Genomic DNA, 27584 nt, shown 5'->3' with positions numbered 1-27584 from the left:
TTGGCCATTGTTAATAGGGTGGTAGGCTTTTAATTTCTTCATACTGATCTGAATATTCCTAAATTGCTAGAATAAATATGTACCGCTTTAATAATAAGAAAACAAGGTATCTGAAGTCTAGAAAATACACCAGCATTCTGTTGTTTTAAATGAAAATTGCCATGGTTCCTTGTCCAGTGTTATGAAGAAACAATTTCTCAAATATCTCACCTGGTACGTTCAGGGGCCTACTGTCTAGGTGGTTAAGTTGTAAGATTAACATTGCACTTATTATCAACGGGATTATCACTAAAACAGCTCCCGTTTATTGAACATTTAAAATGGGCCAGGCATCCTGCTATATTTATACAAGTTATCTCCTTTATTTCTTAAAACAGACTCCTAAACCAAAACCCAGTGTCGCCGAGTCAATTCCGACTCATAGCGACCCTGTAGGACAGAGTAGAACTGCCCCATAGAGTTTCCAAGGAGCGCCTGGTGGATTCACACTAAAACAGGCCCCTACGTATATATTTTCATTTTGCAGACAGAAAACTGAGGCTCTGAGTGGTTACGTAAATATGAGGTCTAGCAAGGATTTGAGCCTGAGTACCTGAGGCAAAATGTGCACTTAGCATTATGCTTCATTGCTTCTCTTATGCAGTTTTAAGCCTGAGCATCTCCTCTCTGTGATCTTTTGGAGCCAAAATAAGGGGCATCTCAATTTTAGTAGGATTTGCACCACCATGTAAGAGAGTCATTATAACAGGCTGAATTTCACTTTGGCTTCATATTTGTTCCACAATATTTGAAAACATAACTAACTTATGTGATATTTAAGGCAAGTTAAAGAACACAAGATGGGAAATAAAATCCAGGAATATTTTCCCACTGGGCATATAGCTGACACCTTTACCTTATTTGGGCAATATACTGAAATATTTAGAAATCTGTTAACACAACAGCCACAAAAACCTGAGTTTGCGTAATTAACATAGATACAACACATGGATGGTAACAGTTAATTTATCTGCTGGTGGCCCAAGAGGCACACACACAAAAAAAAATCACTAAGATTGGACAAAGCAAAGCAGATAATTGACAGTATAAGTTCTTTTTTTCTAAATTTTATTTTGTTGTTGTTGAGAATACACACAGCAAAACATACACCAGTTCAACAGTTTCTACACGTACAGTTTTATGACATTGATTACATTCCTCCAGTTGTACAACCATTCTTACCCCCCTTTTCTGAGTTGTTCCTACCTCATTAACATCAACTCACTGCCCCCTGAGTTTCCTAGCTCATCTTCTGAGTTGCTGTTGTCAGTTTGATACCATATAGTTCTTAAAAAAGTATAATGCTCAAGGCTGACCTTTTTTACCGGTTAAGCTAAACTATTGCTCAGTTTAAAGAAGACTTCAGAGTCATCTTCAGAATAGAGATGATCTGCTCTACCGTGGATGGCCATTTGCAAGCTTTTAAGACCCCTGGTGCTACACAACGAACTAGGAGGTAGAACATAAGCATTAAACACGTTATTAGGCCAATTAACTGGGATGTCCCATGAAACCATGACCCTAAACCTCGAAACCAAGGAGCCAAATCCCATAAGGTTTTTGGTTGTACATAAGCAGGCTCAGCAGCTACTTTTTTTTGTCGTTGTTGTAAATATATCACACGACTTCTGCCAATTCAATTTTTTTACAGGTGTACAATTTATTTACAGTAATTACAATAATTGGCTGTGCAACCCTACTATTAATCAATGCGATTTTTCTATCACTGTTAACCACCTTTCTCCCCTCCCTCCTGCCCCTGGCAACCATTAATAAACTTTGGTCTCTATACATTTGCCTTTTCTTGTCTTTGTATATAAGTTAGGGCGTACAATATTTGTCCTTTTGTGATTGGCTTATTTCACTCAGTATAATGTCTTCAAGCTCCATTCACACTGTAGCATGTATCAAGACTTTATTTCTCCTATTGGCTGAGTAATATTCCATTGTATGTACATACCGTATTTTATTTATCCATTCATCTGTTGATGGGCATTTAGGTTGTTTCCACATTTTAGCTATTGTAAATAGTGGTATAATGAACATTGGTGAACAAATCTCTTTTTGAGTCTCTGCTTTCAAGTCTTTTGGTTAAATACCTAGGAGTAGAATTGCTGGGTCATATGGGTTTTTTATGAACAATACAGATTTTAGTGAGGCTCCAAGTTCTACCGGTTTTCTCTGACTGCATTAGGACACATACACACCCCCATGTAAAGAAACAAAATATATTGAACTCACTGCATGGAGACCTCATTGTTGGAATACTAGCCATAATTTTTTTTTTTAAGTTTTCATAGCTTTGCAACATGCTGTGAGAATATACTGGCATTTCGTAAAAATGAGAAAAAGAAGGTGGTTTATTTAACGTTCTTTGTCACCAACAGGGGCTAAATAGAAGACACTGGAACAGAAACCCTCTAATTCACACAACAGAGAGTAGATAACCTGAACAATAAGCTAAGGCAAATACCTTATAGAATTCCTCTGCTATGACTCAGTTTTTATTTTTTCCTACATCTATGAAATTGAAATTTCATCATGATGAGCAGTGCTTTGGATCCTTTTTTGGGGGGAGAAAAAAAGACCAACAGTGAAGTTTAGAATGCAAAAGGTTGACTTTGTGTACAATACATACAATCTCTCTAGTATCCAAGAGATAATCTATGCTTTAATAATAAATATCTTTTGATACTAAAGGTTTTGATACTTGTGTCATTTGCTACTTAATCATTCTTTCAGAAGACTTATTTTGTACATATTTCTCAGACAACACATACTTTATACAAAATATAAGAATTAATGTACATTCCCAAGGTCAGATTCAGGGACAAAACGTATTACCTGAACCTAGTAACACATTTACTCCTTTAGCTGCATATAAGAAACATAGGCTGCATTTTTTGTCATCCATGCAGTAAATGTTCAGAAAAATCAAGCAAACACAACACATTTATCAATAAACATAAAAGCACTAATGTTTGCATCAAAACCACGCTAGGCTGAGTTAATCCTGGAGGACTGGTTGGAATGGCCACAAGGGAAGCACTGGTAACCGCGAATTTCCTCCTGTTTATATATGAGATTGAAACTCTTTTCTTTTCACATGGCTTTTCCCTACACTACAGGCTTTTGCTAAAGAGGCATTCAGGCTTCAAATTAAAACACTCAGCCCCTTTAGTGAAAATGCTGAGAAATGCCTCTCTCAAATTTCTGATCCTGGAAACAGCTTGCAGGTCCTTAAGGCAAATGCCAGGAGTCAAAGAAATTGTAGAACAGTCTCAGAATGTAAACAATAAAATCATTGATGAAAAAGTTACATCTCTGGATAAAAACCCTTTTCCAGAAGACCTATCTGGGTAACACCAGCTTCTTGGTTTTTGAAGTCAATATCAATTTCATATCCTAGAAGCACTGCACATTTTTTTCTTTTGTAGAGACTTCTGGATTGGATAAAAGTTCCTAACGTTACTTTAAAACAAACAAAAAAACAACTATATAACATAGAGAAGCAACTTAAATACCAAGTAGTTTTGAGGCTTGTTTTTGTTCATTTGACTTTCACATTTTACTTTTGTGGTTGGCATATGGAAAACCAAACTGAGAAATCATAATGTTGGAGTATTTTAAGGGCATGCTATCATAGATCTTAACCAGCTTATTTATACAGTAAGACCTCTGCAGAAAGTGCTCAGCTCGATGCCACATTCCAGGATAGCCACCGTTGGTTTCTTTTTCTAAACTGCCCATGTTTACAGGTTTCACAAATACCCCTGAAGTCTTCCCAGTGTGCCTGGAGATGATAAAATTCATGGCGATGTCATCACAGTTTTGAGTTTCATCTATCAAAGCATGGACAGCTGCAGGTTGCTTCTGAAAGAGCTCAAGGTATTTGCTGTTGAAGAATGAAGCTCCAATCAGCACCATAGAGTACTGGTCACCATTTCCAAACCCTGGTGTTTGCAGTTCAAAACCTCCGTAACTGTAGATACCTGATGAAGTAGAGACATGCTTTCTAGGAACAAATCCTACAATCTGATCAGGAAATTGCTGAAAAGAGGGAAATAGAACAATTAAGTGTGGCATTCCTTTAGGGCAGACATGGTGAAGAAGGCAGTGACTTATCACAAAGAGAATTAAACTGGTTTGTCAATTTTATTATATTCCTGGCTTCTACATTTCCACGTCATCTAACTCCAAACAACTTCAAAAATCTCTGACCTGTTAAGATTACAGGCCAAATTCCTTCACAACCCAAATTTTCTAACCTCACGTATATCCTAATTCAAACATTACCTGGTATCAGCAAATTCCAGTTACCTAAGAGCTCAGTTCTTCAAAGTTTGCTTCAGAAGTTGCCTGTATGAATGCTACTTATCGTACGGGATAGTAAGATTTAATGTGATTGCTTTGAAAAATTCTTTTAGTCTCTGAGGAGCATATAAAATCATGATTTTATTGTGTTTCCATGTTGATTTCAATGTTCTTGAAAGTTACTACTGATTTTAAAAAATTTTTCATCCCTTTCCAGTTTGGGCATATTCTTGCTAAAAACGCAAGAGGTCTGTAAGAAGAGTTTAAAAAAAAGAATATATGGTAGTAAGACATTTAACATTAAGGTGAGAATGACTAAAAATAAAACAAAAATCAGCAAACAAACAAAAAACAATGAAGCATGTGAACTCGAGTTTCACTCATTTCTTGGACAGACACTGAACAAGAGACACAAAAACATTGGGCTGGGCCAAATTCCATTTCAAAGAACTCACAGTCCAGAGAGGGATATAGTTATTTGTACAAGGAATTATAATACTCTAATAAAGTTATAAATACAGTTGGGTAAAATTTGACGGGAACACTGAGAATAGAATGACAACTGGGTTGCTGGGAGGCCAAGGAGAAGGTCACAGGATGGGGGATAGAGGCTGAAGGACTTGAGAGGAGATGTACCATTTATGGGATCTAGGAGGATGAGGAGAATTTAGGTGGCTAGAGGAGGGAAGATAGCCAGGTGTTGCGAACAGTTAACCGAAGGGTTGGCAGCTGGAACTCATCCAGAGATGCCTCAGAAGACAGGCCCGGTGATCTGCTTCCAAAAGGTCACAGTCTTGAAATCCCTATGGAACAGTTCTACTCTGCACACATGAGGTCGCCATGAGTCAGAATCGACTTCACGGCAACTAACAACAAGAGGAGGGAAGGAAGAAAAAGGGAAAGCACTAAAAATGAAGATAATGGGTCAAGTGCAAAAGCACAGACATCTGGGCAGTCTATTCCAATCCTATATAAACCAAATAATTACAGTATGTGGGGCACTGGGGAGTAGTGACTGGACTGAATTTCAAGAGTCAGAAAATACTCGGGCAATGGATTAAAATTGCTCTTTATATTTTTATGAATAAAACCTAAAATCTTATTCAGTCACCTTTGATTACGGCCTATTTGGATTGTTCTAATGAACCACGGTCTTGTATTTTTCTCCCTCTTACATTGTGGGTAAATTGAATTTTTACCTTAAATCAAAATCTTTCAGCTGGAGTATTACTTCAGAACTTTTTGCCTAAGAAGGTTTTATTTAGAAGGCCTGAAAAACTGCTGACATGGAAAAAAACCAATTTGTTGATCAGGGCACCAGGCACAAAGTTAACAACTAAAGTTTTTAAAATGCTGATATTTGCAGAATGCTGTGGTCACTTACTTTTAATATCTCATGCTGTTTTATCCCAAGTAGCTAATTAAGTAGAGGTGCTATAAATTAGACCATTTATTAGGAAACACAGTGTTTAATTATTTGAGAAGGCTTCAGGGTATTTGTATGCAGCTCTGGTTCCAGGTATAACTTGTAACAGCCATCGATTACGGAGCCATATTCAATAGCAGAGAGTTTTCATAGAACAGTAAGCAAACGAGGCCTGCTTATCCCGGCTAGGATTCAGAAGATAAAAACCTGCCACTACAATGGTGCAGGAAGAATTTTCACAGCAGAATTTTTAAACAGTGATTGCAGAACCAGGTTTAAATTTTGTGAATATAATAAATGCTTTCTTTTAAAAAGTTATATACAATATGAGTACCCGAACCCATTGCCATCAACTCAATTCCAACTCATAGTGACCCTTTGGGACAGAGTAGAATTGCCCCATAGGGTTTCCAAGGAGTGCCTGGTGGATTCAAAGTGCCAACCTTTTGGTTAGGAGCCATAGCACTTAACCACTATGCCACCAGGGTTTCCAATGTAAGTACAGAGATACATATCTCATTTGACATCCATGTCTGCGGCCTTGTGAAAAAATTATCTCTGCATCCTAGCCTTTGCTACACAGATCATTTCTTCATTGTTCTCTGGAAGGTAGTTCTAGCTCTTCTGCCTAATACACCAAAATATAAATCAAATAGAGGTAAAAGATGTCATAACAAGTTTGACTTTCAGCACCGGAAATCTTAATTACTCTATGACAAATCCATCTATCTTTGAGATAGACGTGTTCTATGACGTTTTAGTTACCCCCCACATTAAACCACGCTGTCCTGTTTAAGCACTCTGTAAGATTTTATACAGATGGTTTTATAAAGGATATAGCAACATTACCTGCCAGACAGAGAAAGCAAAAACAAGGTCCTGGGCACTAATGAGCGTGTCATCGTCTACCATTAACACCGCTGAAATGAGAGGGAAAAAACTTAAATTGAAGTTTGGAAATGAAAACAAAATTAGTAAGATACAATGGTGTTATTATATAAATCATTAGAAACGTATTCTTGAAGAGGTTTTTCTAGCAGAAAAGTCTTTGCTGAAATTATAATTGATTTTATAACTTCCTGAGGGGGGAATTATCAGGTAGTTATCATCCATCATCCTAGGAACTAATGAAACTATAAATAAATAACACCAAGATTCTTTTAAGCAAATTACGACCTCCGGAAACTGCTGTGAATGACGTGAAAAGGGCAGTGACAGAAAATACATTCAGCATAAGCTCACTGGCATTTTCCCACCTTCTGCAATGTAGTAATATGTAATTATAGTGTATCTTTTTCTACGATATTAACCTTTGTCATTATTGCAAGATGCATGTGATTTCCTCCCCAGGAAACTGCTTCTTGACATCTTGGAAATTATCCTTAAGCATTTCAAAGTGCTTTCTTATGATTAACTTCCCCTACTTTCTCCAGATAGTTAAGACAAGTAGGGGGCCAGAAATCAGCAACCTTACCCCCAACTCTGTTCATCTGCCACCCTGCAGGCTGAGAACCCAGCTGCGACTCACCACTGGTTTCCAGTTCAGGGAAGACCTGGAGTCGATTTCTCATTCTGTTTGCTGTCTGTAGTTTGAAGATGACAGGGACAGGGTGAGGCCCTAGAGAATTCCATAACTCGTCTGGTCCCTTCTCCCCAACGTTGTTCCACACAACAATCACTTTGTGCAGATGTGGTATTGCCTGATAGTGATTTAAAAGTCGCAACAAGAGATCCGTTCTGTTGTATGTCTGCATGATAAGAGTAAAGGAATCTGTGGTGGACTTGCCCTGGAATTTTATCTCCCTACGCAATGCGAGCATCTTGTCTTCTTTGATATTAGGGAGTAAAGCCGTCAAAGCACCAGCTACCAGTAACAACACAAGGATAACTACCAAAGAGAAACGAAGCACTCGGATCCCCATCACTCTCCCAGGAAGTTTGCAGATGTGGCAACACCTATAGCAGGAATGAAAATAAAAGACAGAACATTATCATTTCACTAGTCAGCATGTTTTTGGTCTTGTGTTTTTAGTGAGGAGAGAGGTCAATCTTATTTAATTGATTCAAATTCAGCTCTCCCTTCCTCTCTGATAGATGGCTGGCCAGAGAGATAGGCTTGTTCTGCAACTGCAGACAAAAGATCTCATACACATCGAACAGAAACAATCAAGCAGTACATTTTAAAACATGCCCTTACTTTATTACTAAAACTTTGGAACTGAGATGATTTTTCCAAACGGGAATGTGTTTCCTTTAGTAGTACACTAATCTTTTAGTTTTACTTCTTTTCTAAAATGAAAAGTTAGTAAACTTTTTTCCCAAATGAAATCATATGCTGAACCCTAATATGTGAAGCAGATAATAACAACAGTAACAGCAGCTGCAAACAATTATAGATGTTTTATTACTTATCAGGTGCTTCGCATGCCATGTAGTTGTGTGCCATCGAGTTGATTCCTACTCATAGTGACCCTATATGACAGAGTAGAACCGCCCCATAGAGTTTCCTAGGCTATAATCTTTATGGGAGCAGATCGTCAGGTCTTTTCTCCCCTGGAGCCACTGGTGGATTTGAACTGCCAACCTTTTGGTTAGCAGCCAGGTGCTTAACCATTGTGCCACCAGGGCTCCTTTCACATGCCGTAACCAAAAACCGAACACGTTGCCATGGAGTTGATTCCAACTCATAGGGACCCCATAGGACAGAGCAGAACTACCTCATAGGGTTTCCAAGGAGCAGCTGGTGGATTCGAACTGCCAACCTTTTGGTCAGCAGTCGAGTTCTTAACCAACGTACTTATTCACTCAATAAATTAGACAAATAGTTACTGAGCACTTACTTTGTGCCAGGCACTGTGGTAGGTTCTGTGAATACAGAAATGAATGAAATAGGCAAGATCTCCGCTGTAAGTAGCAGAGGATAGAGAGAGACAGATAACATAAATAAATTCAAAAGGTAATCTGGGATACTGATAAGTGCTTATGAAAAGAATAAATCAGAGTGACAGGATAAGCAAAGGCCAGATTATTTGGGGCCTTGTTAGTAGTATGGATTTTATTCTATGTTAGATGGGGGATGCCACTGGAGGTTTTGCTTAGGTGAGTGACACAATCTATCTTTTGCTATTATTATTCTCGTTTAATAGTTCAGATGCTCACAGAGGTTAAATAATTTTTCCAAGATTACTAAACAACTTAAGTAATAGAGCTAAGATGTACATCCAGAAACATCTGTCCCCATATCATGGATTGAATTGTGTCTCTCCAAAATATCTGTCAGCTTGGCTGGGCCATGATTCCTGGTATTGTATGACTACCTACCATTTTGTCATCTGATGCGATTTCCCTATGTGTTGTGAATCCTATCACTAGGATGTAATAAGATGGATTAGCAGCAGTTACATTGATGAGATCTACTAGATAGTGTCTTAAGCCAATCTCTCTTGAGATGCAAGAGACAGAAGTGACCAGAGAGATATGGGGACCTCATACCACCAAGAAAGCAGTGCCAGGAGCAGAGTGCCTTTTTTGGGCCCAGGGTCCCTGCACGGAGAAGCTGCTAGTCTGGGGGAAAACTGATGAGAAGGCTGACAGAGAAAGAAAGCCTTCCCCTGGAGCTGACACCCTGAGTTTGGACTTATAGCCTATTTTACTGTGAGGAAATAAATTTCTCCTTGTTAAAGCCATTCACTTGTGGTATTTCTGTTATAGCAGCACTAGATGACTAAGACACCCTAGATCCTATGCTATTCAGCATGACGGGCCCTGGGCATGCATTGTATGGATACAAATCCAGGTTGAGCTGAATGAACCTTTCTCACTATACAGATCACAAGCTATTATATCAACTATTTACTGTCCTGTCTTCCTCACTATACCTAAAGGATCTTCCTTACATCTCCAGAGTTGGCCACAAAATAGTAGGTGAACAAATAACTGATGGCTGTAGCCTGGATATTCATTGGTCAAAAAATTTTGTATAATCAAAACTCTCAATTATACATGTGAGGGAAGGTGAAATCTCACAGACTGCTTTATGGAGCCTAGGCTCATCTTCACTTTTGCTGCCTCCTTCTGTAGCTTTGCTGGCTTTCAATTGTTTCCGTTTTTTTATTCTTCTGCTATTTCTGCTTCTGAGTCCAGATTTTACTTGCTCCTACACAAATCTCCATAAGCCTTTTAGATATGTCTCCTTTTTGTGTTTCATGCAATTGAGTTCTCATCTCAATTTTTGCATATCCTGGCTCTATTCTACTACTCAAGAACAAAAGCTAGAAACGAGGAAAAAGAAGTGTTCAAAGAAATTTACTTTTGAAAAGACCAGAAATAAAAAAAAATCAACCAAGAATTTCTAAACAACACTTTAAAAATACACTAAGGAATAAAAGATCTCTTAGAAACAATGAGATATTATTCATGACGACTTTAACTGAACTGTAGTCTCTCCACTCTTACTGTTAGGTTGTTGCTAGGTGCTGTGAAGTCGGTTCCGACTCATAGCGACCCTATGCACAACAGAACGAAACACTGCCTGGTCCTGAGCCATCCTTACAATCGCTGTTATGCTTGAGCTCATTGTTGCAGCCACTGTGTCAATCCACCTCCCTGAGGGTCTTCTTCTTTTCCGCTGACCCTGTACTCTGCCAAGCATGATGTCCTTCTCCAGGGACTGATCCCTCCTGTCAACATGTCCAAAGTATGTAAGAGCAGTCTCGCCATCCTTGCTTCTAAGGAGCATTCTGGTTGTACTTCTTCCAAGACAGATTTTGTTCATTCTTTTGGCAGTCCATGGTATATTCAATATTCTTTGCCAACATCACAATTCAAAGGCATCAATTCTTCTTCAGTCTTCCTTATTCATTGTCCAGTTTCCACATGCATATGATGTGATTGAAAATACCATGGCTTGGGTCAGGTGCGCCTTCGTCTTCAAGGTGACATCTTTGGTCTTCAACACTTTAAAGAGGTCCTTTGCAGCACATTTACCCAATGCAATGCATCTTTTGATTTCTTGACTGCTGCTTCCATGGCTGTTGATTCTGGATCCAAGTAAAGCAAAATCCTTGACAACTTCAGTCTTTTCCCTGTTTATCATGATGTTGCTCATTGGTCCGGTTGTGAGGATTTTTGTTTTCTTTATGTTGAGGTGCAATCCATACTGAAGGCTGTGGTCTTTGATCTTCATTAGTAAGTGCTTCAAGTCCTCTTCACCTTCAGCAAGCAAGGTTGTGTCATCTGCATGATGCAGGTTGTTAATAAGTCTTCCTCCAATCCTGATGCCCCATTCTTCTTCATATAGTCCAGCTTCTCGTATTATTTGCTCAGCATACAGATTGAATAGGTATGGTGAAAGAATACAACCCTGATGCACACCTTTCCTGACTTTAAACCAATCAGTATCCCCTTGTTCTGTCCGAACAACTGCCTCTTGATCTACGTAAAGGCTCCTCATGAGCACAATTCAGCGTTCTGGAATTCCCATTCTTTGCAATGTTATCCATAATTTGTTATAATCCACACAGTCGAATGCCTTTGCATGGTCAATAAAACACAGGTAAACATCCTCCTGGTATTCTCTGCTTTCAGCCAGGATCCATCTGATATCAGCAATGATATCCCTGGTTCCACGTCCTCTTCTGAAACCAGACTGAATTTCTGGCAGTTCCCTGTCAATGTACTGCTGCTGCCATTTTTTAATGATCTTAAGCAAAATTTTGCTTGCATGGGATATTAATGATATTGTTCTATAATTTCGATATTCAGTTGGATCACCTTTCTTGGGAATAGGCATAAATATGGATGTCTTCCAGTCAGTTGGCCAGGAAGCTGTCTTCCATATTTCTTGGCAAAGACGAGCGAGCACCTCCAGCGCTGCATCTGTTTGTTGAAACATCTCAATTGATATTCCATCAATTCTTGAAGCCTTGTTTTTCGCCAATGCCTTCAGAGCAGCTTGGACTTTTTCCTTCAGTACCATTGGTTCCTGATCATATGCCACCTCTTGAAATGGTTGAATATCGACTAATTCTTTTTGGTATAATGACTCTGTGTATTTCTTCCATCTTCTTTTGATGCTTCCTGCGTTGTTTAATATTTTCCCGCATAGAATCCTTCACTACTGCAACTCGAGGCTTGAATTTTTTCTTCAGTTCTTTCAGCTTGAGAAACGCCAAGCATGTTCTTCCCTTTTGGTTTTCCATCTCCAGCTCTTTGCACATGTCATCATAATACTTTACTTTGTCTTCTCAAGCCACCCTTTGAAATCTTCTATTCAGTTCTTTTACTTCATCAATTCTTCCTTTTGCTTTAGCTGCTTGAGGCTCCAGAGCAAGTTTCAGAGTCTCCTCTGACATCCATCTTGGTCTTTTCTTTCTTTCCTGTCTTTTCAATGACCTCTTGCTTTCCTCATGGATGATGTCTTTGGTGTCATGCCACAACTCGTCTGGTCTTCAGTCACTACTCTTCAGTGCTTCGAATTTATTCTTGAGATGGCCTCTAAATTCAGGTGGGATATACTCAAGGTCATATTTTGGCTTTCGTGGACTTGTTTTGATTTTCTTCAGTTTCAGCTTGAACTTGCATATGAGTAATTGATGGTCTGTTCCACAGTCAGTCCCTGGCCTTGTCCTGACTGATAATATTGAGCTTTTCCATCGTCTCTTTCCATAGATGTAGTCAATTTGATTTCTGTGTGTTCCATCTGGTGAGGTCCATGTGTATAGCCGCTGTTTATGTTGGTGAAAGAAGGTATTTGCAATGAAGAAGTCATTAGTCTTGCAAAATTCTATCATTCCATCTCCAGCATTGTTTCTATCACCAAGGTCGTATTTTCCAACTACCGATCTTTCTTTGTTTCCAACTTTTGCATTCCAATCGCCAGTAATTATCAATGCATCCTGATTGCATGTTTGATCAATTTCAGACTGCGGCAGCTGATAAAAATCTTCTATTTCTTCCTCTTTGGCCCTAGTGGTTGGTGTGTAAATTTGAATAATAGTCGTATTAACTGGTCTTCCTTGTAGGTGTATGGATATTATCCTATCACTGACAGCATTGTACTTCAGGATAGATCTTGAAATGTTCTTTTTGACGATGAGTGCAACACCATTCCTCTTCAAGTTGTCATTCCCAGGATAGTAGACTATATGATTGCCCTACTCAAAATGGCCAATACCAGTCCATTTCAGCTCACTAATGCCTAGGATATCAATGTTTATGCATTCTATTTCATTTTCGATGACCTCCAATTTTCCTAGATTCATACTTCATACATCCCAGGTTCCGATTATTAATCCTCTCTTACTAGAGTTTGATAAAATTTCCTTCTCAGGTTGTATGAACAACAGATACTCTCATTTATTGTTTAGTGCAGAGAAATGTGATAAAGCTGGAAAAAATTTCTCACTAACTCACATAGGTGAAAACCAAACCCTAGTGCCGTTGAGTCGATTCTGACTCATAGCAACCCGTAGGACATATATATAAGGTGTGTGATTGTTCACCATCCAGACTCTCTCACCTGGGTTTCCTTGTGTACAAGGGCAGAAATTTGTGAGGAAGCTCATCAGGGTCATGCAGCACCAAGAGGAAATGACTGGCTGATACCTAAGGCCTGGGCCTTCTTATCTCAGCTTTACGACTGACAGACCCAACCAGTCATACTTGCACATTGCTCCAACTCAGACATGCTCAGTTCCTTCTTTCCCGACATCATTTCTCTGTGCCCTGCCTGCAGGACTCTTGCTTATTTTCAGATGGCTGTCATTAATATTGCCATTCTTTAAACAGAATATGCAAAATTTAATACAATGACATACATACAGATGTATGTGTGTGTATGAAAATCATTTACTGAGGGCCAAACCTGTGCCTGTGTCAGGAATTGTGCAAGGTCTTTTACTTATATACCACAGCAACAATGATGATAATCTTTATTTTAAAGATAATGAGAGTAAGGTTCAAAGCAACTTGTCTAAGAGATCATGACTAGCTATTGATTGAATTATAATTCAAACATGAGGTTTTTTTTCCCACCTACTAGGCTGCCTCTGGAGCCCTGGTGGTGAAACGGTTAAGAGCTTGGCTGCTAACCAAAGGGTCAGCAGTTCAAATCCACCAGCCGCTCCTTGGAAACCCTATGGGGCAGTTCTACTCTGTCCTATAGACTCACTATGAGTTGGAACCAACTCGATGGCATCTAACAACAATAAAAGGATTATTTAACAGATATAATGTATTAAGTATATCATTTATCAAACTACGTAACAGAAAACAGCAGATTGTGAGTGCCTTGAGGGCAAGAACAATATTTTAATCATCCTGATATTCCTCATAGCCAAGTGCTCAAAAATATATGTAGAACTCACCTGAAAATATTCAAGAAACACTTAAAATGCTTTCTCTACCACTGAAGTATTGTTTTAGATTGCCGTTTAGCACAACAGTTAAATGTTTTTCTATTTACTTCTCTACTGCTATTTCAAGCCCCTATAACAGCTGCGTTATCATCATTCTCATTCCCTTGGTTTAGACAAGTATAGTTGTGGTACGCTAACTGTACTGAGCCACTGTCACTGTGCTTCATACAACACTGCCTCTGTATATTTTATATTTGGTTCTCCATCTCCTGTGGGACAATACACCTTTTGTATCCATACCTAGAGATATACAAACTCTTGATTCACACCTTGTGGTTGAAGTTCCGTATTTGCAGCTAGGCCATCATTCCATAAGCAATCCTAATACTGTGGTCTAAATTCTTCCGCCTAACAGAATATTTGGTTCTAAACTAAACCTCCTTTACTTTCAAAATGATGTCCAATTAACCTGTTGCTTTTCACTGAAGAGATTTGGAAGTGGCTGGGTTAAAGTCATAATCGCATTTCTGTGACCTTATTTCATGTTTTATGGCGTGTTTTGTCATTTCCAAAACAATTTTCTCTCTGTACAGTTTAGCAAAGACAGAGAGAGTCCATACAGGATATGCCTTTAACAGTATTCTCTGATGTTTACAAGAATGAAGAATGAGGATGGTGAGGGAGGCAGAGGTCTACAAAATCGACTCCATGATGAGGCAGTGTACTGAGACACGCGTGCGCGAGCAAAGAGTTTACTCAGCAAGGACAAGGACAAGATCATTGTCATTCAGCTCTCACTTGTCAACAGCCCAGATCCGAAAATAATGCAACCTTTGCAGTAACCTTTTCAGAGAGCTGTCCCTGAAAGGATATTCCCTCCTGGACTTTCTCGCAGCCTGTTCTGTTAGGAAAAGCAATTTTGTGTTTCTCCTTCCCTTGTGGTCTCACTCTATGATATGAATATGACAAATTACTTTTGAAGTAATCTCAGCTTTACCAGGATTATTTTTCAAGGACTGTAACTTAAGGCTCTAGAGTACAGTGTTTTCATTTTATGCACCCTCTTACTAGAACAACACATACTGTTAATATTGTCAACCAAAGACAAACCATTCTCAATTAATATTTTGGGATCAAAGGCACTGAAAATTCTTTTCATACTGAATTAAAAGCAGGTCTCATAAAACATCTTTTCAGCTCTGCATGAAAACCACCAGTTATAAGCTCTCAGAGTAAAGAATCATTTTGACAACTGCATTAAAGTATATCCTGATTAAGATCTTTATGTTCATTTACCGCAGCTGAGTAGGAACAGCATATTGAAAAACTTATATAGAAGTGTTTCTCATCTCTAAAGCCGATACCAATAACTTGCTATCTGGCAGCTTCAGTCTAGAAAAAGTAATGAAGGTTAATTATGATAGCCTACTATAAATACATATTTTCACAGATGCTCGTGACTGCACATACATTTATCTATACTTTCGAGGAGGAGTTTATCTCCTGTACCCATCAGAGAAATTTCCTCTTTGGATTGTTTCTAATCTCCTATTATACCTGTAACAAAAAGGTTTCAGGAAATAGGAATAATTCATATCTTTAGAAACACACAAGTGCAAATATTTCATGGGTATTTAGTAAATAATGCAGCCCAATAAAATGGTGTCAATTTTTCAGTCTGTATGGAAATGCAAGGAGAGCAAGGCTTTCAGAGGCTGCAGTGTAAGTGGCACATCTGGGCTTGGAGAAGAGCTGAAGCCCGGGACTCTGTCGCAGGCCCATTAGAAACAGCTTCAGCCCAGCTTGCAAAGTCAAGCGGCGACTGCGATGATGACTTCAGGGCTATTTGGATTTCAGTTTATAGCTGCCTTCTGTTCTGTTTCTAGAGAAAGATTCTATCATGAAATTCATGGCTTTGAGCTTTCAGCTGGGGATATGAGAAAGACATCTGGATAACCTCGTACTTGGAAAGAATCAAGAAGTAAATATATGACTCACTAGGCACCTGTCAGCTCTCTTGCCTTCAATTCCTAAACCTTCCTCTTAGGTTTTTTTTTTTCCTCTTTTAAAATTATATCTGTGTATATATACACTGACATTCTACCTCGTTCCAGGAAGGATCTGACAGCTTTTAATCTATTCCCTTCCCTGCCCTTCTCCCATTGCCATGACTACGGCAGATTAAATATAACTTTGATAAACACAGTAAATGTTAGCAAAACAAAACAAAAATTCTCTATCTGAAAAGTCAAAGATTCCCCTGATAATTTTTTTTTTTTTTTTTTTTTTTTGCATCTATGTTAACTTGTTAGCTCTTCACAGGTTCAGAACACATCATTTTACTTATTTTGACAGTGTTATCCCAGCATCCTCTACATCAGGGGTTTTCAAATAGGTGTGATTTACCTCTCCAGAGGACATATGGCAAGGTCTAGAGACATTTTTGATTGTCATGACTTGGGGTTGGAAGGTGGGGAAGCTATTACTATCTAGTGGGTAGATGTCAGGGATGCTGCTTAACATCCTAAAGGCTCAGAACAGGGCCCCAGAGCAAAGAATTGTCTGGTCTAAAATGCCAGTAATGCCGGGGTTGAGAAATCCTGCTCTACATATGTTGTGGTCTGCCACTGAGTCAATTCCCAGTCATAGCAACCGTGTATGACACGGGAGAACTACCCCATAGGGTTTCCTACACTATAATCTTTACGGAAGCAGACTGCCAGGTTTTTCCTCTTGCGAACCCACTGGGGGGTTCGAACCGTCAGCCTTTCAGTTAGCAGCTGAATGCTTAACCACTGTACCACCAAGGCTCCTGGCTCTCCATAAGTTGCCTATAAAGCCATACTTGAATATGTTGGCGAGGACTTGGAGCCAGGTGGCCTCTGAAAACCCCACTGCTATTTGTTACGCTCAAACGATGAGGGACACAGCCATGTCTATAAAAATGCCCTAATGTTTATATGCCTCATTGTACAAACACATAAACTAAGAGAGCTAAAAGGGAACTCAGAGCCGTTCTAAACCAACCTTCTCATTTCATAAAGAACCCAAGGTCCAGGGATAAAGGACTTTCCTAAGGTCATGCTAAGGTTAGCAAGCAGCTAACCAGCAGCAGACCCAGGGCAAGAACCTAGATCTTCTGAGTGGCCCCATCTATGACTTACAGTTATATTATGGTAAATTCTGCAAGGATGTGTCAAGAAATTAACAGAACAGACTGTTACTAAAGTACCTGTAAGATAACATAAAAATTCATACCCTGGAATGTCAAGGATTTTTTTTTTTAACAGCTTTATTGAAAAAAAAATTTATTTTATTTTTTTTTATTGAGATAAATTTCACATACCATATAACTCACCATTTAAAGTGTACAGTTTAGTGGCTTTACTATATTCACAGAGCCGTGCAACCATCACCGCAGTCTAATTTTAGAACATTTAAAACATTTCAAAAAGAAGCCCTGCCATCATTAGCAATCATGACCCATTCCCACTTCCCCCAAGCCAAGGTCCCACCTCAGCCCCAGGGAACCACTAACCTACTTCCTGTCTCTACGTATTTGCTTATTAATCTGGACATTTCAGTATGTGTCTTTTGTGAGGATCTTCATTCACTTAGCACGATGTTCTCAAGGTTCACCCATGTAGTAAAAAAATCAAAACCAAACCCACTGCCACTGAGTTGATTCCAGCTCACAGAGACCCTACAGGACAGAGTAGAACTGCCCCATAAAGTTTCCAAGGAGCACCCGGTGGATTAGAACTGCCAACTTTGTGGTTAGCAGCCATACCACTTAACCACTATGCCACCAGGGTACCCATGTAGTAGTACCTATCAATACATCATTCTTTTTATTGTTGACTAATAATCCTTTGTATGGATGTACCACTTTTGTTTATCCACACATCAGGTGCTGGACATTTGGGTTGTTTCCATATTTTGGCTCTTACAAATAATGCTCTATGATCATTTGTGTACAAGCTTTTATATGAAAATAAGTTTTCATTTCTCTTGGGTATATGCCTAGGAGTAGAACTGCTGAGTCATTATGTCAAGGATCTTTGAATATCTGAGAAGTGAAGCAGCTTTTAGAAGAGCATTATTTGAAATTTTAAGAAATTTTCTTAAATGTGGAGATAAGATATAGAGAAAGAAAATAAATAATACATACTCTTTAAAGTAACAGTTGCAAATTCCCTCACGCATGTCTCTAAGTCAACCAGACAATGTGAATTTTCAAAGACCTGATGTTCAGTTACTTACTACATCATCTACCAAAGCTCCCTAGTGAATGCAGAATTCTTTTCTCAGGGCTAGTTCCTTCACATCAAAGAAGTAATAATTACCCAGAGAGAAGCTGAAAACAAATCTGTCACCGCACGGCACGAACCAAGATTATTTGTATCCTGTGACTCATAAGGTAGAAAAGCAATGAACAGCTTGATTTTGTACAATGAGAAGCTGTCATTCTCATCTTCCACAGATGGTGAAAGAATGCTAACTGTTCTGCCACTTCACTGTGAGATTTGCCTTATATTGTACAGATTGGATCATCCTCCAAAGTATGTACTTGCCTAAAAACTGATGATTATAGAATACAGGTGCTCAGATAAGGGCCCTCAGTTGTCAAGAGCTAAAATCATTCCCAGGTGGAATGCAGAGACTGATTCAGAATCTGGGCTTTCTTTATGTAAACACGCAAGAAGAGAGCTGGAAGAGACAGCTAGTACAATGGAAGAGCAGCTTCTGGCCGGGCGTATGGCACGCAGATGATAGTATCAGTCAAGCTGAGGCAAAGGGGCTTGTGGTGCCAAATTCCAAAAGGATTGTCTTATGAACGGTACCTACTACATACAGCATGCTGATTCATGACTCCTCAAGCTGGTCCATACGTCATCTCTGTCTAAAAAGCCCTTCCCTCTCTCTGCCTGACAAACTCCTTCTTGCCTTCCACCCAAGTCTCTTTCAAACACCATGTCCCCTCTGAATGTTTCTCTCACCACTGCACCCTCAATGCTCCTGTGAGCTCTGAATACAGTGCTACCAAACCTCCTTTCCTCGTACTACAATTATTGACTGTGTCTCTATCTCCTTTTTGAGTCTGAATGTACCTTGAGGGCAGTTTCCCTCAGCCTTTGTAATTCAAACAGTGCCTGCCTGGGCCATTTCTTGAGTAAGTGCTCCTGACTCTTTGTAGGTGAATGGAGTGAAGGAATCTACCTTTAAGTTATCTTAAACTTCACAGTAGATAAGAAATGCCTGAAACTTTAAGAGAATAAATGTAAATTAAAGGCAAATTAAGGTCCAGTTAAGACTAGACAATACCCAAGAAGACCTGGGTCATCATCCAACTGGCTACCAGAACAGCAAGTCATGAAATGTAGCCTCAAGCTACATCTTTACTTTCAGTTCTGTGTTTGACCTACTTGACAAATAGAAAATGGTCCGGAACTCGGATGTTTCACATCTTTTCAAGAATATCCTGCATTAAGACGCTTTAGCACATCACTGGTTCTACGGGCGTTCTTCGAGAATGAGTTGGTTTGGCTTCGGGGAAGATAATTTTTTTTTTAATATCATCCTTGAGAACTTCCTTAAACTTTTAGGAGGTGCCATAACCAGAAGCTGTATTACTTAATCCAGCAGGCAGCATACACGATTAAAACAGGCAGACAAAAAAAGTCTGACCTACTTGAGAAATAAAATTTAATTTGGCTTTAGAAAGTGAAAACAACAAACTATAGCTTAAAGGATGATTGGCAGAAAAAGAAAAACTAAGTCAAAATGCTGTCCAAGTCAGTTCATTACTGCCCATGGTAAGCTTTTATTCATTACATAGTTATGCAGGATAAACTAGAATTTACTTCACTGTAAAATAGAGAATGCCAGAAATAGTACATGAAAGGTTACTTTTCTTCACAAATCTTTTTAGGTGCTACATAGTATTGTGGGGAGAGCTTGCCTTTAGGGTTTTGCCCACAGGCAAGAAATTCCGTCTTTTCACTGGTATTTCAGAAGTGCCATACAGCTCTTCTCTTCTACCAATTCTATCCTCTCCTTCCTAAATGATTTCCCCTTACTTTTCTTCCAAAGGGTCCATCTACTCTTACAAGTATACTCTTAACTCCCACTGCTCTTTTCATATGTCTGAATACAAAATACTAGATTTTGTGTTAATACAGTAGGAAAGGCAGAGAAAAAGAAAAGCAGGAAAAAGAATACACATAATGATAATAAAAGAGTTCACGTGGTGCCATGGATTGAATTATGTCCCCCCAAAATGTGTGTATCAACTTGGTTAGGCCATGATTCCCAGTATTGTGTGGTTGTCCTCCATTTTGTGATTGTAATTTTATGTTGAGAGGATTCAGGTAGGATTGTAACATCACCCTTACTTGGTTAAGTGCTAGGGCTGTTAGGTCAGCAGTTCGAATCTACCAGGCACTCCCCGGAAACTCTACGGAGCAGTTCTACTCTGTCCTTATAGGGTTGCTATCCACGGCAATGGGTTTTACTCAGGTCACTTCCCTGATCCAGCGTAAAGGGAGTTTCCCTGGAGTGTGGCCTGCAAGAGATAAAAGGAAAGGGAAGCAAGCAGAGAGTTGGGGACCTCATACCACCAAGTAAGAGGCACCGGGAGGAGAGCGCCATCTTTTAGACCTGGGGTTCCTGTGCAGAGAAGCTCCTAGTCTACGGGAATACTGACGAGAAAGACTTTCTTCCAGAGCCAACAGAGAGAGAAAGCCTTCCCCTGGAGCTGACACTCTGAATTTGGACCTTTAACCTACTTCACTATGAGAAAATAAACTTCTCTTTATTAAAACCATCCACTGGTCGTATTTCTGTTATAGCAGCACTAGATGACTAAGACACATGATATCACAGATTCATCTTGTGATCTTGCCGTGTTTACGATCAACTGTACAGTGATAGGTACTGATTATTTAGATGACTAAAATCTGGATCAACCGTGTTAGGGACAGATTATTACAGTAAAAGTGATCCCTCTTTTCTATTGACAGCATGACTGGCTACATATATACGATCTTTGGTAGCCAGTTTAAATCCTGTCATTTACAGGGCCTACTCTTGCATTTGGAGACAGCTCTGGAACAGAACTGCTAAAAGGTACAGAGAAGTAGCTGCATTTATGACAATATCACACTAAACAGGTAGATGCTGCTGTACCAGGTCATTTTTTTCACTGTTAACTGTGAAGAAAGAATTTCTATGCTGGTTACACTAAAGATCAGGTCCTTCTGTTGACAGCCAGGCTAAGAGCAAGCCATTTCTTTATAGGTAAATCAGGTTAGAATTGACAGACATGGGCAGCACTTAAACAGGGATATCAGATACTAGGTATCTGTGTCTCGACTTCTCTTCCTAATCATACCTCTTTATCCATAGCAAACGCTGCTCATCAGTCCTGGCATTTTTTTCTTCCTAAGCCAGTACAAGGGTGGTCCTCACCCAAACAGTTAAGCGCTCAACTACTAACTGAAAGTTGGTAATTTAATCCACTCAGAGGTGCCTTGGGAGAAAGGCTTGGCAATCTACTCCCGAAAGATCACAGCCCTTGAAAACCCCATGGGGCACAGTTCTACCCTTGAACACATGAGTCAGAATCTATGGCAACTAGCTTGGTTTTTTTAAGCCTACGCAAAATATAGGATTGCTATTGTTATAAGTCAGAAATGACTCGACAGCAATGGTTTTTTTTTTTTTTTTTGGCTATGCAAAGTATCACTCTCCTTTTCAATACTGCTTCAGGCAGCTACTATCAACTAAGTAGAGTTTATTTCATTACCGTTGATTAAAAGGGAAATAACATATGCAGATACTATGTACAAAGACTTTTTAAAGCACTGCCCACCCCCTTCAAACCACCCATTTGTTACTGAGGCAGGCGATGAGGCAGACCCTTTCTACCCTCAAAGTATACAGGTTTGAATTATGCTAGGTAAATGTTTTTTTTTTTTTTTTAGTTTTGTACTTTTCTCCTGGAATCACCAATTCATTGCAGCTATTGTCATGATGAAAATGATGATGATGATGTTTAGAGATGGCCAATCTGCTGCATATAAGTTAGGGCTCGTGTAAAAACGGACTTTTTCCTAAAAGACACATCTATGACTTATAAGGATCCAAGGAGTCAATGTATCCTAAAAAGAAAAACGTTTTTAGCTTAGTACAGTGCCATGCAAAATTAGTTGCAGGAATGGGTCAAAAAGAAAACAAGTAAAAAATTTGCAAATATATTACTTCTTCTGTGCCAGGACACTGGAACTTTTCATTCCAACCTCTGTTTTAAAAAAATACAGGAAAATGGAGAGGAGGCATGATGTTTAGGCAACAGATCCCTGGAATATTCTGTGAGACTCTCTGTCTTACTGCATACTGGTTTTCTTCAGTAAACTCATTTTATTCCAAAATCATTTCTCTAAGAGAATGGATTTTACACAGATGAATTGCGACATAAATACTTTTAGATAACAAACTATGATAGATGCATACTAAAAACTTCCAATTGGTAGAAATCTCACTTCATATAAGCTCCCTAACTTTATCAGGGAAGGTCAAAGTATCCGCGGTGGATATCAGTCAAGAAATATTTGTAGGTGCTCACCACGTGCCTGGCACTGGCAGGTGCTAGGGACAGTGATGATCAGGCAGGCCCAGGTCCTGCCCTCCAGAACTCAGATTGCTCAGTAATGCAAGTTGTCAGAAGTTTTCCCCTTTATGTTACACAACAGCTTAAACGTTCTTTAGAGAAAAGAGAATAATACATATCCACATCATTTCATAGGGGTTTTGGTGGTGTCATGGTTAAGTGCTTGATTTTTAACTGAAAGGTGGGTAGTTTGAACCCACCAAACCTGGCAATCTGCTGCAGTACAGATTATAGCCTAGGAAACCCTATGGGGCAGTTCTACTGTCAATATAGGGTCACTATGAGTCAGAATCGACTCCATGGCACATGACAACAACAACAACCCCATTTTATGCATGGGATAGCTGTGATTGAGTATATTAAATAACTTTTCCTGAGCACAGGAAGGGGGGGGGGGCAGAACCAAACTCCTGGCTGTCATACGTGAGATGCTTTGTATTTTGAATGTCTGAGGCATTGTCTCTACTCTTTAGCTTTGTCTGAGTCTATGACGATATTTCATCTTTAGGGATATTGGCTTCATTCTACAATCTGGACTATTATTTCAAAGGATCAGACCTAAAAGAGGCCTTACAGTATTTTCTAACAAATCCTGGCTCAAGTAAGACCTTTTATTTCAAAGGAAACAAAAATACCTCTGAAGAAAAAAAATTTTCTCAGATGGAAATACTGGTACTTACCTCATTGTGATAAACTTTAACTTTAAAAAAAAATTTCCTTATGGCTTCAAGTGATTGATAGGAACAGCCTCTCCTGGCACTATTAAGGAAAATCAAAGAGTTTTCTGTGATGTTTTTGTCAATAAGTAGAAAAAAAGAAAATAACAACGTTTTAACACCATTATCCACAGGCTTGGATTTTTAGAACTTAGAATTTGCTATTCTGCGTTCTAAGAAATAAATTTAGGTACCGAGGTAAATAATGTTTTCCTGTGAGGCTGCTGCTAACACTGCTATATTTTTATCTTTCTCTTGAGGCTCCAGAAGCAGAATAAACTCACATCATTCCAACTATCTGATATGTTAATGCATTTGAAGCCCGAGCATATATTTCATAGAGAAAAACCTCTGATTGTGTTAGCAACTTGGATTTGCATTCAATTTCCAGATTTGTATGTAACAGTAGTTTTATCTACTATTAGCAAACCCGTTGCCATCGAGTTGATTCTGACTCACAGCGATCCAATAGGACAGAGTAGAACTGCCTCATAGTGTTTCCAAGGCTGTAATCTTTAAGGAAGCAGACTTCCACATCCTTCTCCCGTGGAGCGGCTGGTGGGTTCGAACCGCTGACCTTTTGGTCAGCAGCCAAGAGCTTTAACCGTTGTGCCACCAGGGCTCCTGTGAACCTTTAATGAAAAAAGGAAATGAAATAGTAGATAAAGGAGCTCTGCTGGGTGGTGAAAGCACTCGGCTGCTAACCGAAATGTTGGTGGCTCGAACCTACCAGCCGCTCTGTGGGAGAAAGATGTGGCAGTCTGCTTCCCTAAAGATTTACAGCATTGGAAACAGGGCATTCAATTTGAAGAATCAAAAAACACAGGATCTAAAATAGTGCTGCAGATACATGCTAGCACTGATTACTGAGGAACGACAGATGGCATCCTTCTTATTCTTTGCTGACTATTGCCCAGGAGGAGAAGAACTATGGCTGGAGATGAGCTCCTGCCCCTCCCTCAATTTTCTCTGCTTTCATGCCTCACAGTCCTAAACCACATCTCTGAGTAGCTGTTTTTTTTTTTTTTTTTTCTCACATAGTATACACACTAGCCTAATTATGAGCAAATAATGGAAAGTTCAGTGTAGAAATCCATTTATTAGTTTAAGATTTTTCAGTACTATGTTTTATGGAAACCCTGGTGGTGTAGTGATTAAGAGCTATGGCTGCTGATCAAAAGGTCGGCAGTTGGAATCCACCAGGCGCTCCTTGGGAATCTTATGGGGCAGTTCTACTTTGTCCTATAGACTTGCTATTAGTCAGAATCTACTTAACAGCAGTGGGTTTCGGTTTCTATTTATTTTATAATATTAAACCTATTTACTCTTATCTGAAGGAACACGGAATTCTAATGAGACTTTCAAATACTGCATCTGTAATGACCATCTAAATAGAGCTGATGAATCATTTTTGATTGTCCAAATTCATCTTCTTCCATGATACAAGCTATTGAATGGGCAAAAGGAATGGCTTAGTTTATTTAGAAAGAGTCACTGAGTAATTGACACCCCTCCTCTCTGCTCCCTGGGCATCCCGGTGTGCGCTTTTAACATCACACAGTTCTAGAATCCTGGACTGATTTGCCTGTCACTATGTCCCTTTCCTCAAATCATCTTCTCTCCATCAAGTTCCTCCAGGGAAAGAACTTTGACTTATCTGATTTTGTGCCCAGTACAGAGCCTGGCACATAGTAGACATTCATTAAATGACTGTGGAATGAATGAAACTAACTTTGATATGACAACATATATGGGATAACATACATGGCATAAATATTACTACAAAATAACTAAGTGAGGCACAGCCAAACATTTTCCATTTATTGAACTTTTTGATTCAAATAGTGTTCATCTATACTTTATACCGGAAATAAAATGTCTTTAGTATTGAAGTTGGTCTTCCAGAGATGTGAAGGCTGCGAAATGGCATTGTTACTTTTTCAAAGGAAAGGTCCTCGTAAGAATTATCTATCTTATATCTTTGTGGGAAACCCTGGTGGTGTAGTGGTTAAGTGCTACCGCTGCTAACCAAAGGGTCGGCAGTTCAAATCCACCAGGCGCTCCTTAGAAACTCTATGGGGCAGTTCTACTCTGTCCTATAGGGTCACTATGAGTCGGTATCCACTCCACAGCACTGGGTTTTTTTTTTTGGTATATTTTTGCGGGGGTGGGAGATTAAGCTGGGAGTCCCAGGAAACCAATACAACAGAAATTAAACTTCAATTTCTTCAACTTATTTCAAAATGATGTGGAAGAAGGTTAATGCAGGGTTTTGTTTCTCCATAAATCACCTGAACAATTTCTAATTCACAGCTACACAGGATAAAATATACAGGCTCCAAATGCAGCTGACCTTGATGAGTTAAGAGAATGCCGAAGATCATTTGCTAAAATTTGATTATCTCTATATATCTCCTTCTCCCCCATTAGCATTAGTTACATCATAATGAAATAAAGCAGTTTCAGAGAAAAACGCAATACCAGGAAAAGATTTCTCTTAAGCTACCCACTTTGCAACCAATTAACGTTCCCCCATCAATGCAGCAGAGTAAAATTCAGTCTACAGATATTATAAAAGCTTCCTAAGAATACAAGTAAATGCTACTAATCGAAAATATTTCTATGTTCAAATTAAAATAATGAGATATACACCAAGAGAGGCAGAGACAAAATATTCTTTCCAGAACTTAATTTCTGGAACCTAGCCATCTCTCCTCACAACAATTTTATTTAACATGAACATTTAAAGAACAAAAAAAACTGCAGAATAGTACTCTATATTTTCAAAAGTAAAATCTTCGAATTACTAACATTCTCCACCGGCCCCTTCCCCCGCCACACACACAAACTTCCTTAACCACGGAAAATATCCTCCCCTGCAAAAATTTTGTAACACGAGAGCATTTTGCTCTCCTACCTCGAGTGCAGAGGAATGCAGTGGGGCTCGTCGATTTACTTGCTTGCAGCTTGGTTATCCTAAAAAGGAAGGGGCGGCTCGCTTGCTCATTTCTGCTTTTTCTAAACGAAGCAGCGTACAGCTACCGTGTCTCATTTGGTGGATTGATAACCTGGAAGAAGCGCCGCCTGCAAAGTGAGCGCCTGGAGCAGGGGGACAGTCCCCGAGTCACCGCCCCATCCCTTCGCTGACGCTCCACTTCCTGTTACACTATAAGGCAGTTCCCGAGAAGCTCGGTTTTGTAGTTTCTCGTCCACCTTCGGAAGACAGCCTTCTTTTCCCTATTTCTTCCCCTAGGTAACAACTTTTAATCATTCACGTGACGGAACACAGGACCTTACCCAAACAATTCCCCAGAAAGGCGCCCGAAGGAATGTTTCCAACGCCCCTAGGTGTCCGGGAGAGGCCCGCCGGGCTCGTCTCCCTGCACTCTGCACGCCGGGTGTCTCACCTAAAAGGCTGCTTCTCCCTGTAATCGACAGTAAGGCTCTGACAAGAATTACAGCCGCCACTGCTGCCCCGGGGAATGACCTGGAAGCGAAAGGGCCATGTATGAATTCCGGAGTTTCTGCGGATTGAGATTGCGGGAGATGCAATGCACTAACCAAACCTTAACTCAAAACGGTCTCATTGGAGCTTTCTTTAACGGGCATCTTCTAAACACACTTAATATCCTTTTCTTTCAAAAGACATTTACTGATTGCCTCCTGCGTGGCAGGCCAGGGTCAGGCGCTGCTCTCAGGAACGGAGTGGAGTGATTAGGGTTTGGTGTCCAAAGCCATCACGTGCACTTCCTGCGGACTGGCACAGCAAAAGAACACGTCGCCGCCTGGATTCTTAAGCATTGCCACCTAATGCAACGGAATTTAATGCCAATGGAGGGACGGGCGGGGGGATGGCGACAGGACACGCGCGGGACGCTAGTGCATCCGGAAACACTGGTGGTAGACAGTCGGGATGGGCGTGAGCGGGGTCTCAACCTCCCGGCCAGCCCAGTCTACAGGTCCGCCACTTCGGATTTTCTTCAGGACCCCAGGTGGCGGAGCTCCTACCTCAGGCCCCCAGGTCAACGTCTCAGACCCTCCCAGCCGCACCACCGCAGCCC

General features: G+C 39.8%; 1 protein-coding gene across 4 annotated transcripts; it reads right to left on the bottom strand.

Annotated features, from left to right (window-relative positions):
- Positions 1-901: 901 nt before the first annotated feature.
- On the bottom strand, positions 902-27584 carry EXTL2 (exostosin like glycosyltransferase 2). Of its 4 annotated transcripts, XM_023547420.2 has the most exons (6): positions 26441-27584; positions 23488-23566; positions 7672-7735; positions 7308-7527; positions 6629-6699; positions 902-4089 (listed from the first exon to the last, which is right to left on the bottom strand). In XM_023547420.2, exons 2-6 carry the CDS (start codon positions 23490-23492, stop codon positions 3601-3603), a joined length of 849 nt encoding a protein of 282 aa, XP_023403188.1. In that variant the 5' UTR covers positions 23493-23566; positions 26441-27584; the 3' UTR covers positions 902-3600. The 4 variants fall into 4 exon arrangements, with proteins under 4 accessions (XP_023403188.1, XP_064138556.1, XP_010587811.1 ...); XM_064282486.1 differs by lacking the exon at positions 23488-23566 and having other exon boundaries at positions 26441-27583; XM_010589509.3 differs by having other exon boundaries at positions 903-4089; positions 7308-7735; positions 26441-27582.

This window comes from Loxodonta africana, chromosome 3 (genome assembly GCF_030014295.1).
Source record: "Loxodonta africana isolate mLoxAfr1 chromosome 3, mLoxAfr1.hap2, whole genome shotgun sequence".
In the NCBI taxonomy this organism is placed as follows: Eukaryota; Metazoa; Chordata; class Mammalia; order Proboscidea; family Elephantidae; genus Loxodonta; species Loxodonta africana.
This window is presented reverse-complemented; position numbering and strand designations above follow the sequence as displayed.